The 10,538-nt window shown below is 41.9% G+C and overlaps 1 protein-coding gene across 2 annotated transcripts; it reads right to left on the bottom strand.

Annotated features, from left to right (window-relative positions):
• Window positions 1-2,824: 2,824 nt before the first annotated feature.
• Window positions 2,825-10,422, bottom strand: tbc1d31 (TBC1 domain family, member 31). 2 transcript variants are annotated; one of them, XM_085918911.1, is made up of 23 exons: window positions 10,064-10,422; window positions 9,272-9,409; window positions 9,031-9,146; window positions 8,653-8,831; window positions 8,356-8,507; window positions 7,842-8,001; window positions 7,573-7,770; window positions 7,331-7,498; window positions 7,018-7,097; window positions 6,799-6,945; window positions 6,583-6,716; window positions 6,375-6,508; window positions 6,108-6,287; window positions 5,781-6,013; window positions 5,629-5,701; window positions 5,465-5,544; window positions 5,266-5,401; window positions 4,952-5,044; window positions 4,664-4,738; window positions 4,032-4,199; window positions 3,855-3,924; window positions 3,456-3,590; window positions 2,825-3,358 (listed from the first exon to the last, which is right to left on the bottom strand). In XM_085918911.1, the coding sequence occupies exons 1-23, from the start codon at window positions 10,132-10,134 to the stop codon at window positions 3,207-3,209; spliced, it is 3,072 nt and encodes a 1,023-aa protein (XP_085775037.1). In that variant the 5' UTR covers window positions 10,135-10,422; the 3' UTR covers window positions 2,825-3,206. The 2 variants fall into 2 exon arrangements, with proteins under 2 accessions (XP_085775037.1, XP_085775038.1); XM_085918912.1 differs by lacking the exons at window positions 9,272-9,409; window positions 10,064-10,422 and having other exon boundaries at window positions 8,356-8,487.
• Between the last annotated feature and the right edge of the window lie 116 nt (window positions 10,423-10,538).

Genomic DNA, 10,538 nt, shown 5'->3' with positions numbered 1-10,538 from the left:
TTTAAGCTTTGACCGTGATTTTTCCCTAATGAAGTGGCCTGTTATTAGAACATCTAAAAATGGCGGTGTACCTAATAGAGTGTCCGAGTGACGTCACAGATCAAACAGCCAATCAGAAAGTGGGGGGTTGTTTGGGTGTGGCACTTTTCACTTTCATTTAAGCTTTGACCGTGATTTTTCCCTAATGAAGTGGCCTGTTATTAGAACACCTAAAAATGGCAATGTACCTAATAGAGTGTCCAAGTGACGTCACAGATCAACCAGCCAATCAGAAAGTGGGGGGTTGTTTGGGTGTGGCACTTTTCACTTTCATTTAAGCTTTGACCGTGATTTTTCCCTAATGAAGTGGCCTGTCATTAGAACACCTAAAAATGGCGGTGTACCTAATGGAGTGTCCGAGTGACGTCACAGATCAAACAGCCAATCAGAAAGTGGGGGGTTGTTTGGGTGTGGCACTTTTCACTTTCATTTAAGCTTTGACCGTGATTTTTCCCTAATGAAGTGGCCTGTTATTAGAACACCTAAAAATGGCGATGTACCTAATAGAGTGTCCAAGTGACGTCACAGATCAACCAGCCAATCAGAAAGTGGGGGGTTGTTTGGGTGTGGCACTTTTCACTTTCATTTAAGCTTTGACCGTGATTTTTCCCTAATGAAGTGGCCTGTTATTAGAACACCTAAAAATGGCGGTGTACCTAATAGAGTGTCCGAGTGACGTCACAGATCAAACAGCCAATCAGAAAGTGGGGGGTTGTTTGGGTGTGGCACTTTTCACTTTCATTTAAGCTTTGACCGTGATTTTTCCCTAATGAAGTGGCCTGTTATTAGAACACCTAAAAATGGCGATGTACCTAATAGAGTGTCCAAGTGACATCACAGATCAACCAGCCAATCAGAAAGTGGGGGGTTGTTTGGGTGTGGCACTTTTCACTTTCATTTAAGCTTTGACCGTGATTTTTCCCTAATGAAGTGGCCTGTTATTAGAACACCTAAAAATGGCGGTGTACCTAATAGAGTGTCCGAGTGACGTCACAGATCAAACAGCCAATCAGAAAGTGGGGGGTTGTTTGGGTGTGGCACTTTTCACTTTCATTTAAGCTTTGACCGTGATTTTTCCCTAATGAAGTGGCCTGTTATTAGAACACCTAAAAATGGCGATGTACCTAATAGAGTGTCCAAGTGACGTCACAGATCAACCAGCCAATCAGAAAGTGGGGGGTTGTTTGGGTGTGGCACTTTTCACTTTCATTTAAGCTTTGACCGTGATTTTTCCCTAATGAAGTGGCCTGTTATTAGAACACCTAAAAATGGCGGTGTACCTAATAGAGTGTCCGAGTGACGTCACAGATCAAACAGCCAATCAGAAAGTGGGGGGTTGTTTGGGTGTGGCACTTTTCACTTTCATTTAAGCTTTGACCGTGATTTTTCCCTAATGAAGTGGCCTGTTATTAGAACACCTAAAAATGGCGATGTACCTAATAGAGTGTCCAAGTGACGTCACAGATCAACCAGCCAATCAGAAAGTGGGGGGTTGTTTGGGTGTGGCACTTTTCACTTTCATTTAAGCTTTGACCGTGATTTTTCCCTAATGAAGTGGCCTGTCATTAGAACACCTAAAAATGGCGGTGTACCTAATGGAGTGTCCGAGTGACGTCACAGATCAAACAGCCAATCAGAAAGTGGGGGGTTGTTTGGGTGTGGCACTTTTCACTTTCATTTAAGCTTTGACCGTGATTTTTCCCTAATGAAGTGGCCTGTTATTAGAACACCTAAAAATGGCGATGTACCTAATAGAGTGTCCAAGTGACGTCACAGATCAACCAGCCAATCAGAAAGTGGGGGGTTGTTTGGGTGTGGCACTTTTCACTTTCATTTAAGCTTTGACCGTGATTTTTCCCTAATGAAGTGGCCTGTTATTATAACACCTAAAAATGGCGGTGTACCTAATAGAGTGTCCGAGTGACGTCACAGATCAAACAGCCAATCAGAAAGTGGGGGTGAGGGCGGGTGTGGCACTTTGCACTTTCCTTTAAGCTTTGGCCATGATTTTTCCCTAATGAAGTGGCCTGTTATTAGGTACACCTGAAAATGGGGGTGTACCTATTGGAGTGTCCAAGTGACGTCACAAATCAACCAGCCAATCAGAAAGTGGGGGTGAGGGCGGGTGTGATCATGACCATGACCATGATTTTTCCCTAATGAAGTGGCCTGTGATTAGGTACACTTGAAAATGGCGGTGTACTTAATGGAGTGATTTTTTATTATTTGATCTATAAAATAAAAAAAATAAAAAAAGATTAGTGTGCGTGTGTGTGTGTGTGTGTGTGTGGGGGGGGACGATTTGTGGAACGATTTGTTTGAACGAATCTTTTGAGTGAACTGATTCTAAAGATTCAGTTCACTTGAAAGAACTGGAATGCACATCACTCCTGCGAGCCGGAGGTGAGAAATTGTGAGTACTCCTCCGCAGACCTGCTGTGATTGAAATGAGATGAAAAAAATAAAAATAAAAGCAATATTTTCACTCGGAGTTTCATATTAAAAAAATATTGTCAATAAAAACGTAAACCAAGTGTGTGTGTGTTTGTTAATTATGCCGTTTATGTTAGTAAATAAAAAAAAACTATTCTCCTGCCTTGTCCTTATGTATGTATGTATGTATGTATGTATGTATGTATGTATGTATGTATGTATGTATGTATGTATGTATGTATGTATGTATGTATGTATGTATTTTGTACTATAATGTAGTTATTGCCTAAATATAATGTGTGCCCTCATATGAAGAGTCATCAATGAACAGACTTTTTATTTTTTAGAACGTTTTAATCCTGAAATATTATAGACATTAAAAAGCATCAGAGTGTTTTCCATAGCACTGCACATGTCATTAGTTCTCAAAGTTGAATCCCATTGCCAATATTTGAAGAGATTTACAAAACAGTAATTTGCAACAAGTTAACGATCTTATCACAAGCTGCCTTTCTTCTTGAAAGTGGCCATGTATTCAAAGTTTGTACAGTTAAAATGTGTGAAAGTAAAAATTGTGAAAATAAAACTATGTAAAACAGCCTTTAAAATGTCTTAGCAACATGATACAATAAGTATGCATGGATTTTTCAACATTAAAAAGACAGCCATGGATGTTAAATAATGTCAACAAAGTATCAAGATAGGTTCCAGAGTGTCAATAAGAGTTAAGTGGGTCAGTGGGAAACAGCATGTGTGTAGAGAGACTGTGAGGAGGCACCGTTGTCTTCTTGGGCTCTGGCCACAAGCTTCTCCCTTAGACATTTGATTTGCTTCATCAGTTGCCTCTCTTTGCTGTCCAAATGTGTCCGGCCTCTGTCCAGTGACACTGGCAGATAGCAGAGTGAGAACAATATGTTTGAGCCATGAAATGACCGCTTTTAATGCTCTGTAAACGGGTCATGACGTTGCCCGTGTAGACTCACAGATGGTGGCGGTGCTTTCCGAGGGGGAGCAGCTGTTCAAGCACACCATGCTGTTGCTTCCGGCCTGCTTCGGTGTAGCTGACTTAGTGGTGACCGTCCTGATGTGAGTTATGTTGGAACTCTGTCCTGGAGAACCTGGAAACACATGATTCAAAATATGCTAACATCCACCTAATGAGCTCCCATCTTCACTTTCTGTGGTTCATGTGAAATGATTTTCTTTTCTAGGGTTATTATCATTTTTGTTGAGGACTCTTTCACGAGTTTGTTTTTTAAAGTATGTAATTTGGTTGAACCATATTTCAAAAGTAGTGCCTGATTTTCATTGGTTCATTTTGATGTATTATTAGTTATCTTCATCATCATAATGTAAGTGTGATTGTGTACGAGTGAAGTTACTTGTGTTCGCTGCAGGCCTGGATCGCTGTCGCTCCGCTAAGCGCCCTCTCTGACTCACCACTTCATCCCACTGGAAGCCACACACAGATAACGGCCATTTTTTTAGTACTAAATCAACTCATTTGAATTGTTTCTGCGCATTCTCGATTTATCGCTTCATTTCTTTGTTCTTCTCGCCTCCTTTCCAGCAACATCACTCATGGTGCGCGTCAGCCGGTCGCCTTCCGCTAATGTTCGCCTTCTCTTCTCCAGCTCCCCATTGTCGTGCTGTTGGCGCTCGGCGTCCTGTAGCCAGTTGTGATCAGAGCCAGGCTTAAGCGACTCTGCCGGGAAGTCTTCCAGCTCCTGTGTTGGTAGGACGTGCAAGTGAACGGACGCCACAAAAGATGCTCGACTCAAAAGTGGAGCTGGAATGTGGCTTTTTGTTGAAAACTACCAAGTTGCTCAAGTAGTATATGAAGCACTATATAAAGGGCACTCCATACAACAATAACAAAGGAAATGACATTAAAATTCAAATAATTTTGAACTGTAAATATCCTGAAACAAATGATTCATGATTTAAACGTTTATGTAAAGTTGAATAATTTGCTTAAAGCTCAATGAAAAAGTGCAAAAAATGTCAAAATCTAAATTTGTAACTCTTTTAAAAAAAAAAAAATCTTCTATTTTCTCTGAACAGCACACAAATAAAATAAAAACTCTCTGTTGACTTGATTGCTCTTGAGAGGCCCTCGCTGGCTTATGACATCATTCACGCACCTTTTTTCTCCCTACCCTCAGACATTGTTGCATATTTCTGACCTTACCTTCTCTCCCTCTGTGCTTTTCATCCTCATCTCGGCAACCTGTCGTTCTATGCGAAGCTGCTCCTTGCACAGTTGCTGACAAAAAGAAGATGATGATGGCATTCAAAATTCAAAATGTTCTTTGAATATTGAGGATGGATGACAACGTGCTAAGCAAATCCGAACAGAGAGGAGATAAATGGGGATTCGACGCTAGTCCTCTCTAGCATTGTTCACATCGGCGAGAGGGGAGCAGGAGAAGAGAGCAGAGAAGGTGAACGAGGAGCAAAGAAGAAAGAAAGGTGTCACCTGTTGAAGCTGCTTCCTCTCCACCTCCAACTCCATCTGCCTGAGATCCAGATCCTGGAACGCTGCAGATGTTTCCTCCTCACGGAGCGCCATCTGCAGCCAAATAGTTCTTAGTAGCAAAAGTTGATTTTCAAGTCATTTGACCTCTGAAATGAGACAAAGTGCCTCATTTAAGAGGCTCGTGAACCACGCCCAGGTTAGGACTTCCTGAACAGAGCAATCCGCTTGTCGCTTGCCGGTGATGAGTGCCAATGTATGGATCAAACAAAAGTAGAGCCACTCAATTTTTAAACATAATGCATCATCCTTCTTACTTTTCTGAGGATCTCCTGGTCCAATCTGTGTAATTGTGAGATTTGGAGGTCGTGCTGGTGTTTGAAAAGACGATTTCTATTTGCATCGAGAAGCTGTAACTCCTTCGCCTTCAGGTCTTTCTTCATGGCTGCCAAACTGTGACAGGACCAGGACAGTTTAATACCAATTTCTCTAGCAACTAAATCCAAATAAACGTACCTTTTCCTTTGCTGTACGAGTTTCTCTTCCGCTTGTAACAGGATAGTTTTGCGCTGCTCTTCAGCCTTTTGCAGCAGCTCCTGTGAAGTCAAAGGAGTTGAGTCTGAATCTTTTTTTAAAAAGTGCATTTCTTTCCCTAACACGATTCCTCTCAAAAGCTCTACCTGTTGCACATAATAGGTATCCTCTTCAGCTTGGCGCCGTACCAAATCTGTACGCTGCAACATTAGCTCCTGCCTAACGAGACCAAGTGTGCACACTTTTACATTTTTTTTCTTCATCTTCTAAAAATGATCTTTCTAAAGTGCAACATCACCTCTCCTGGAGGTATTCCAGCTCTTGCTGCCGCATTTTTTCCCTCTCCCGGTTCTGATATTCCACTATGAATTCCGGGTAGTGGTTAAACACGGGGTAAGAGCCTTTCGTCAGCGGCGTGAACTCCGAGAGCATCCTCCTCGGATGAACGTCAGCCGGCGTGTTACTCATCAGCTGGTAGGTGTCTTTGATCATGGCTTCCGTGTCCAAGTTGTTCCGATGGTGGAAAAAATACTGATGTGTGTGTGGGAGGGGACAACATTTTTTATTGAGTTGATTTCATTTACTTTGTAGATATATACACATATAGAGAAAAGAGAGTGCTTACCTCAAAGTCCCGTTTCTGCGAGCAGAGCAAGAGGGGCTCCCGACAGGACATCAGGTAGGCCACGCAGGCCATCAGCAGGAAGGACGGATGGTTGGAGAAGACGTTGTCGAAGAGTCGCAACCATTCGTCACGAGTCAAAACCTCAGAAAAGAATGTCTCCAAGAGGGGCCACACGTAGAGCTATCACAAATGCACACGGTTCATTTAGAAAAAGCACACGTGGTCGTTTGTATAGTCACGTGTGCCTTTCTGACAAAGTGGCAATACCTGGGAGGTGATCCCACAGTCCACCAGGTGTTGCAGAAGCTCTTTGTCATGATGCGCCAGGAGGTTCTCTGCCATGTTGAGGATGTTTAAAGGAGGGTTGGGGAAGTATTCAAACCAGTGTTGACACCAGTTCACTGCGACACAGCACAACCTAATCAACTCAAATTTTGGATAGCGTGTGACAAATGCCGTGGAGGTCAAGACGTACCTAAGACGGTGGCCACCACCTCAAAACACAGCAAAGGGTTGTTCTGGAACAACTTGACAAATGGAAAAGCTAATAGCGGGAGATACTCTGCCTCTCCAAAGATGGAAGACCAATGAGACAGTGCAGATAAAACCCTGTGTGAGGATTCAGACAAAATATTGCCGCCAGAACCTTGTGCAGGTTTGAATTGAGCATGTCAAGTAGAAGGATGCCCACCTCTGCAGCCCTCTCTGAAGTTTTTGACTTTTGATGGGATACTTCTCATGGAGGGAGAGATAAGCTGCGTGGATGCCTTTTTCAGTCAAACTGTTATATGCTGTGTAGTTCTCAGGAAGGCACAACAAGGACCGCCACACAAACATCCTAAAAGGTTGCAAAATATTGTAGATTACAAAAAGATGCTCAAACTCCAAACTGAGGAGAGAATGACAGTACCGGTATTTAGCAGGATATTCCCCAAATGCTTTCAGAAGAGCCACCAGTCGCGTCTTGTTCAAACCACCGTAGAGTTGGTTCTAGTCAAATATAAAGACAAACTCTTTATTACATCAAAATCTCACATGGATAAAAATTGAGACGTCAGATGTTGTTCTCCGTAGATTCGTCAACAATTTCATCCAGTCAGGCTGTGTTTATGACTTATATTTTTCAAAACTTGGGATAGAAAAACTACAAACTGTCAGGACAGTTTAGTGTCTTTTTTTGTGTGTAGCAAGTGAAAAAGATTGTTCTTGTCTGTATTTCTTACCTCTTTATCTTCGACTGCTGACCCAGCAGCATGCGCACGGATCTTCCGCTGTTTCGATCCAGCTGTGTGATTGGCTGGTTTTTGTATCGTATCAGATTTGACCTTTAGTTTCGATGGTGCCTGGCTTGCTGCGCTATCAGAGACTACCGCAAGTAGTGGAAGAAGATGCTGTGGAGGAGAGTAGGTTATAAGCTGCAATCACTGATTTCAAGCCCAATATATATTTATCAGATGCGGGTTACGTTTAAATCCTCCATGAGACTCTGAGCACTATAGATGCTGATGCTGCCATCATCGTGGATGGCCACCACATGACGGCCAGTAGGGCTGATGGTCACTGCGTTGATGCCATTATCGTGGGACCCGATGTGGAAGAGCAGCTTGGAGGTGTGAATGTTAATAAAACGCATAATTCCATCTTGCCCCAACACACCCAATGTCTGTGAAGAGATCAAATGTCTGAATAAGCAGTCTTGGTGGGAAAAACAGCTATCCACCACAGCAAGTATACCTGACTGGATTCTCCATCCAAGCTGTCGAGAAGAAACTCCAGCTGTCTGACAAACCGAACTTGAGTGGGCATCTGGACCACCTTGACCAGCTTCTTGCTGTCCAAACACCACAGGTGCAGTAGGTTGGACCGGCCCCCAGCTGCCAGGCTCTTACCGTCCCTGTTAACAAAAGACATTTGAATCATATATGGGATCTAGACAATGATACAATACCTCTTTATTCAAACATATGCACCCCCATTATTTTGCTGAAATAACAGCATCACATTTTTGGTGTATAACTCTTATCAGTTTAGAATCTTTGATAACGTGGCAAATAATGGTAAACTGCTAAAAACAATACTACAGTATGTGTGTATTACAAATATTTGCTTCTTTTTTTTTCCTCAATCTCTCATCTTTCACTTTCTTCTCCTTCTAGTGGACCACGATCCTGTTAAGACTTTGGTGAAGCTTTAACAAACATACTCGAGTAGCACATTGGCCAGTGTGCCTCGGAAGTCGGTGACTCACTGCGTTACAGCAAAGGTCTTGTAGGTGTGCCGGGATCCGTGGTCTGGCACGGGAAGCTGGTATTTACACACCAGGGTTTTGCTCTCCCAGGCAAAGATGGAGTTGTCACTGAAACAGCTGAGGATGGTGTTGCTGAGAGGGAGGAAGAAAACCTGAAACGAGGACCACCATTGTATTACCTATGAAAGTCACACTTTGCAATTAAACCATCATCGAGTCACATTTGGTAACTTTAAAAAGTGTTAAAAATGGACACGTGTGCACCATACTATTAGACACATGAATGATGTTATTTACCTTCTGAATGCCAATTGACTGATGGACATTGAGCTTCCTCTTCCTCTGGAAGGTGTCCAGGTCCCATAGCTGAGCAGTGTCTGAGGAAGTGGTGATGGCATACCGGCCTGAACTATGGACGGAGATGGACGTAATGGCCCCTTCATGACCCCGCATACAACTGACCATCTCTTTTGTGTCTGTACAAACAAGAAACCACACACAATCAAGAGCAAACAAAGTATTGAGCTTATTTCTGGTTTGTACTTCGTAGGGTGCTTTAGATAACAAAAATCGGAAAATATTAACGCTGGACTTTGTGTGAAAGACAAAAGCGAGCTTTTAAAATACAATTAGACTCAAAGATGGGGATGCTGTATGTGTAAGTGTTTCTCTTACCTTGGTCAAAACACTTGATGGTATTATCAACAAGAGCTACCAGGAACTCTCTGCTCTGATTGGAGCCTAATGCCAGAGCAGTGCAGGCCTGTCCCGTCTTCTGCACGAGACGAAATCTGTTCAAAGATGAGAAGGACAAACTGAGAAAAGTATGTATCTGATATGTCGGCATCATAAAAGTCAGTTTTATGGAATTGGGGCGGAGGGGACGGGGTTCTTGTGGGAACAAATAATGACTCACCTGTATTTACTTATGTCAATGGAATAGATGTTACCATGGTGATCACCAGCCAGGAAGGATTCTCCTGTGGTGTCAAATGCTGCGTGGAGGAAACGCACCTTAACTTGCTGAGCAGTACGTACGACCTTCAACAACACTCTGTGGAAATAAAAACAACACACTAAGAAAGGAAACAGCAAAGAGAGAGAGACACACAAATAAAGAGAAATCATGGCTGCTCTCTCATGGCAACTACAATAACAAGCTCTCAAAACCTGACAAGCTGTTCTCTGCCATTTTGGACACACAGATTATTTGGAATTTAAAAGAAATTATGTCATTAAATAATTAAAATCTCACAATATAGTGGTCACAAAAATAGCTTGAATCTGACAAAAGTAATAATAATAATAATAATAATAATAATAATAATAATAATTAACCACTGAAAATCAAACAGTGCTTTTGAATTATAGTTCAACAGATTGAAAAAAAAAACCCCGTGCAAAATCTCGTGTTGACAAGAAAAACTTGGCAAATATTTGGTGAACGTCTTTGCGAGCGTTTACGACTTTGAACGAACCCTGATGAAAAATCAACATTCAGGATGTTCGCAAACATCCTTCGCTTCCCTTCGCTGCTTAGTGAGAAACAGGTTTAATATTCATGATACTTCATTGCACCCTGCACAGATTCAAGAAACGTGATCCATGCATCATCCATTATCTTGATAGGATATACAATTTGAAGTGTGTACATTTTCGAAAACTATGACAATGGCCATGTAAACAGTTCAGCTCAGCTAATAATTACCCTTTTCCAGAAGCTGGTTTTCGATACTTGAGCTTCCCTTCTTCTTTGTTTCCGATATCGGTCACATCCATTTTAAAAGATTTATGAATGAAGCTCCATTTGGAGCAATATGACAAAACTGAAACGCCAACCACTGGTTGATTTAATCTCTTGCTCGCGGGGCGGGCAGTCTAGAATGTTTGAAAAGAAAACCGACGCTTTTTTGTACAAATAAACAAGAACCAAACAGTATCAGGAAAAGCTCTGACATTAGGCCATATTTAAAAAAGTATTCTCCTACGATATAAATCGTAAATTAACTAACTTCCTCCAATTTATGTTTTTGCAATGAAATAATTTGTGTCGCCCGGAGTCTACGTCAGACGTAAACAGAGAGGTGCATTATGGGAGAAGTCTTTTTGTAGGACCACCCTTTTCGACATTGTCATTGCATACATACATGATAAATACGTTATAAAATATTTTTTTGTGGAAA

This window comes from Syngnathus leptorhynchus, chromosome 8 (assembly GCF_054491065.1).
Source record: "Syngnathus leptorhynchus isolate UIUO chromosome 8, UIUO_Slep, whole genome shotgun sequence".
Taxonomy (NCBI): Eukaryota; Metazoa; Chordata; class Actinopteri; order Syngnathiformes; family Syngnathidae; genus Syngnathus; species Syngnathus leptorhynchus.
This window is presented reverse-complemented; position numbering and strand designations above follow the sequence as displayed.

Excerpts from the sequence above, each read along its gene's own strand:
- tbc1d31 (XM_085918911.1), bottom strand. The coding sequence starts at position 10,134 with ATGGATGTGACCGATATCGGAAACAAAGAAGAAGGGAAGCTCAAGTAT. Across the intron at positions 9,410-10,063 it reads AAACCAGCTTCTGGAAAAGG|AGTGTTGTTGAAGGTCGTAC; the intron begins GTAATTATTAGC and ends TTATTTCCACAG. Across the intron at positions 8,832-9,030 it reads CATCAAGTGTTTTGACCAAG|ACACAAAAGAGATGGTCAGT; the intron begins GTAAGAGAAACA and ends TTGTTTGTACAG.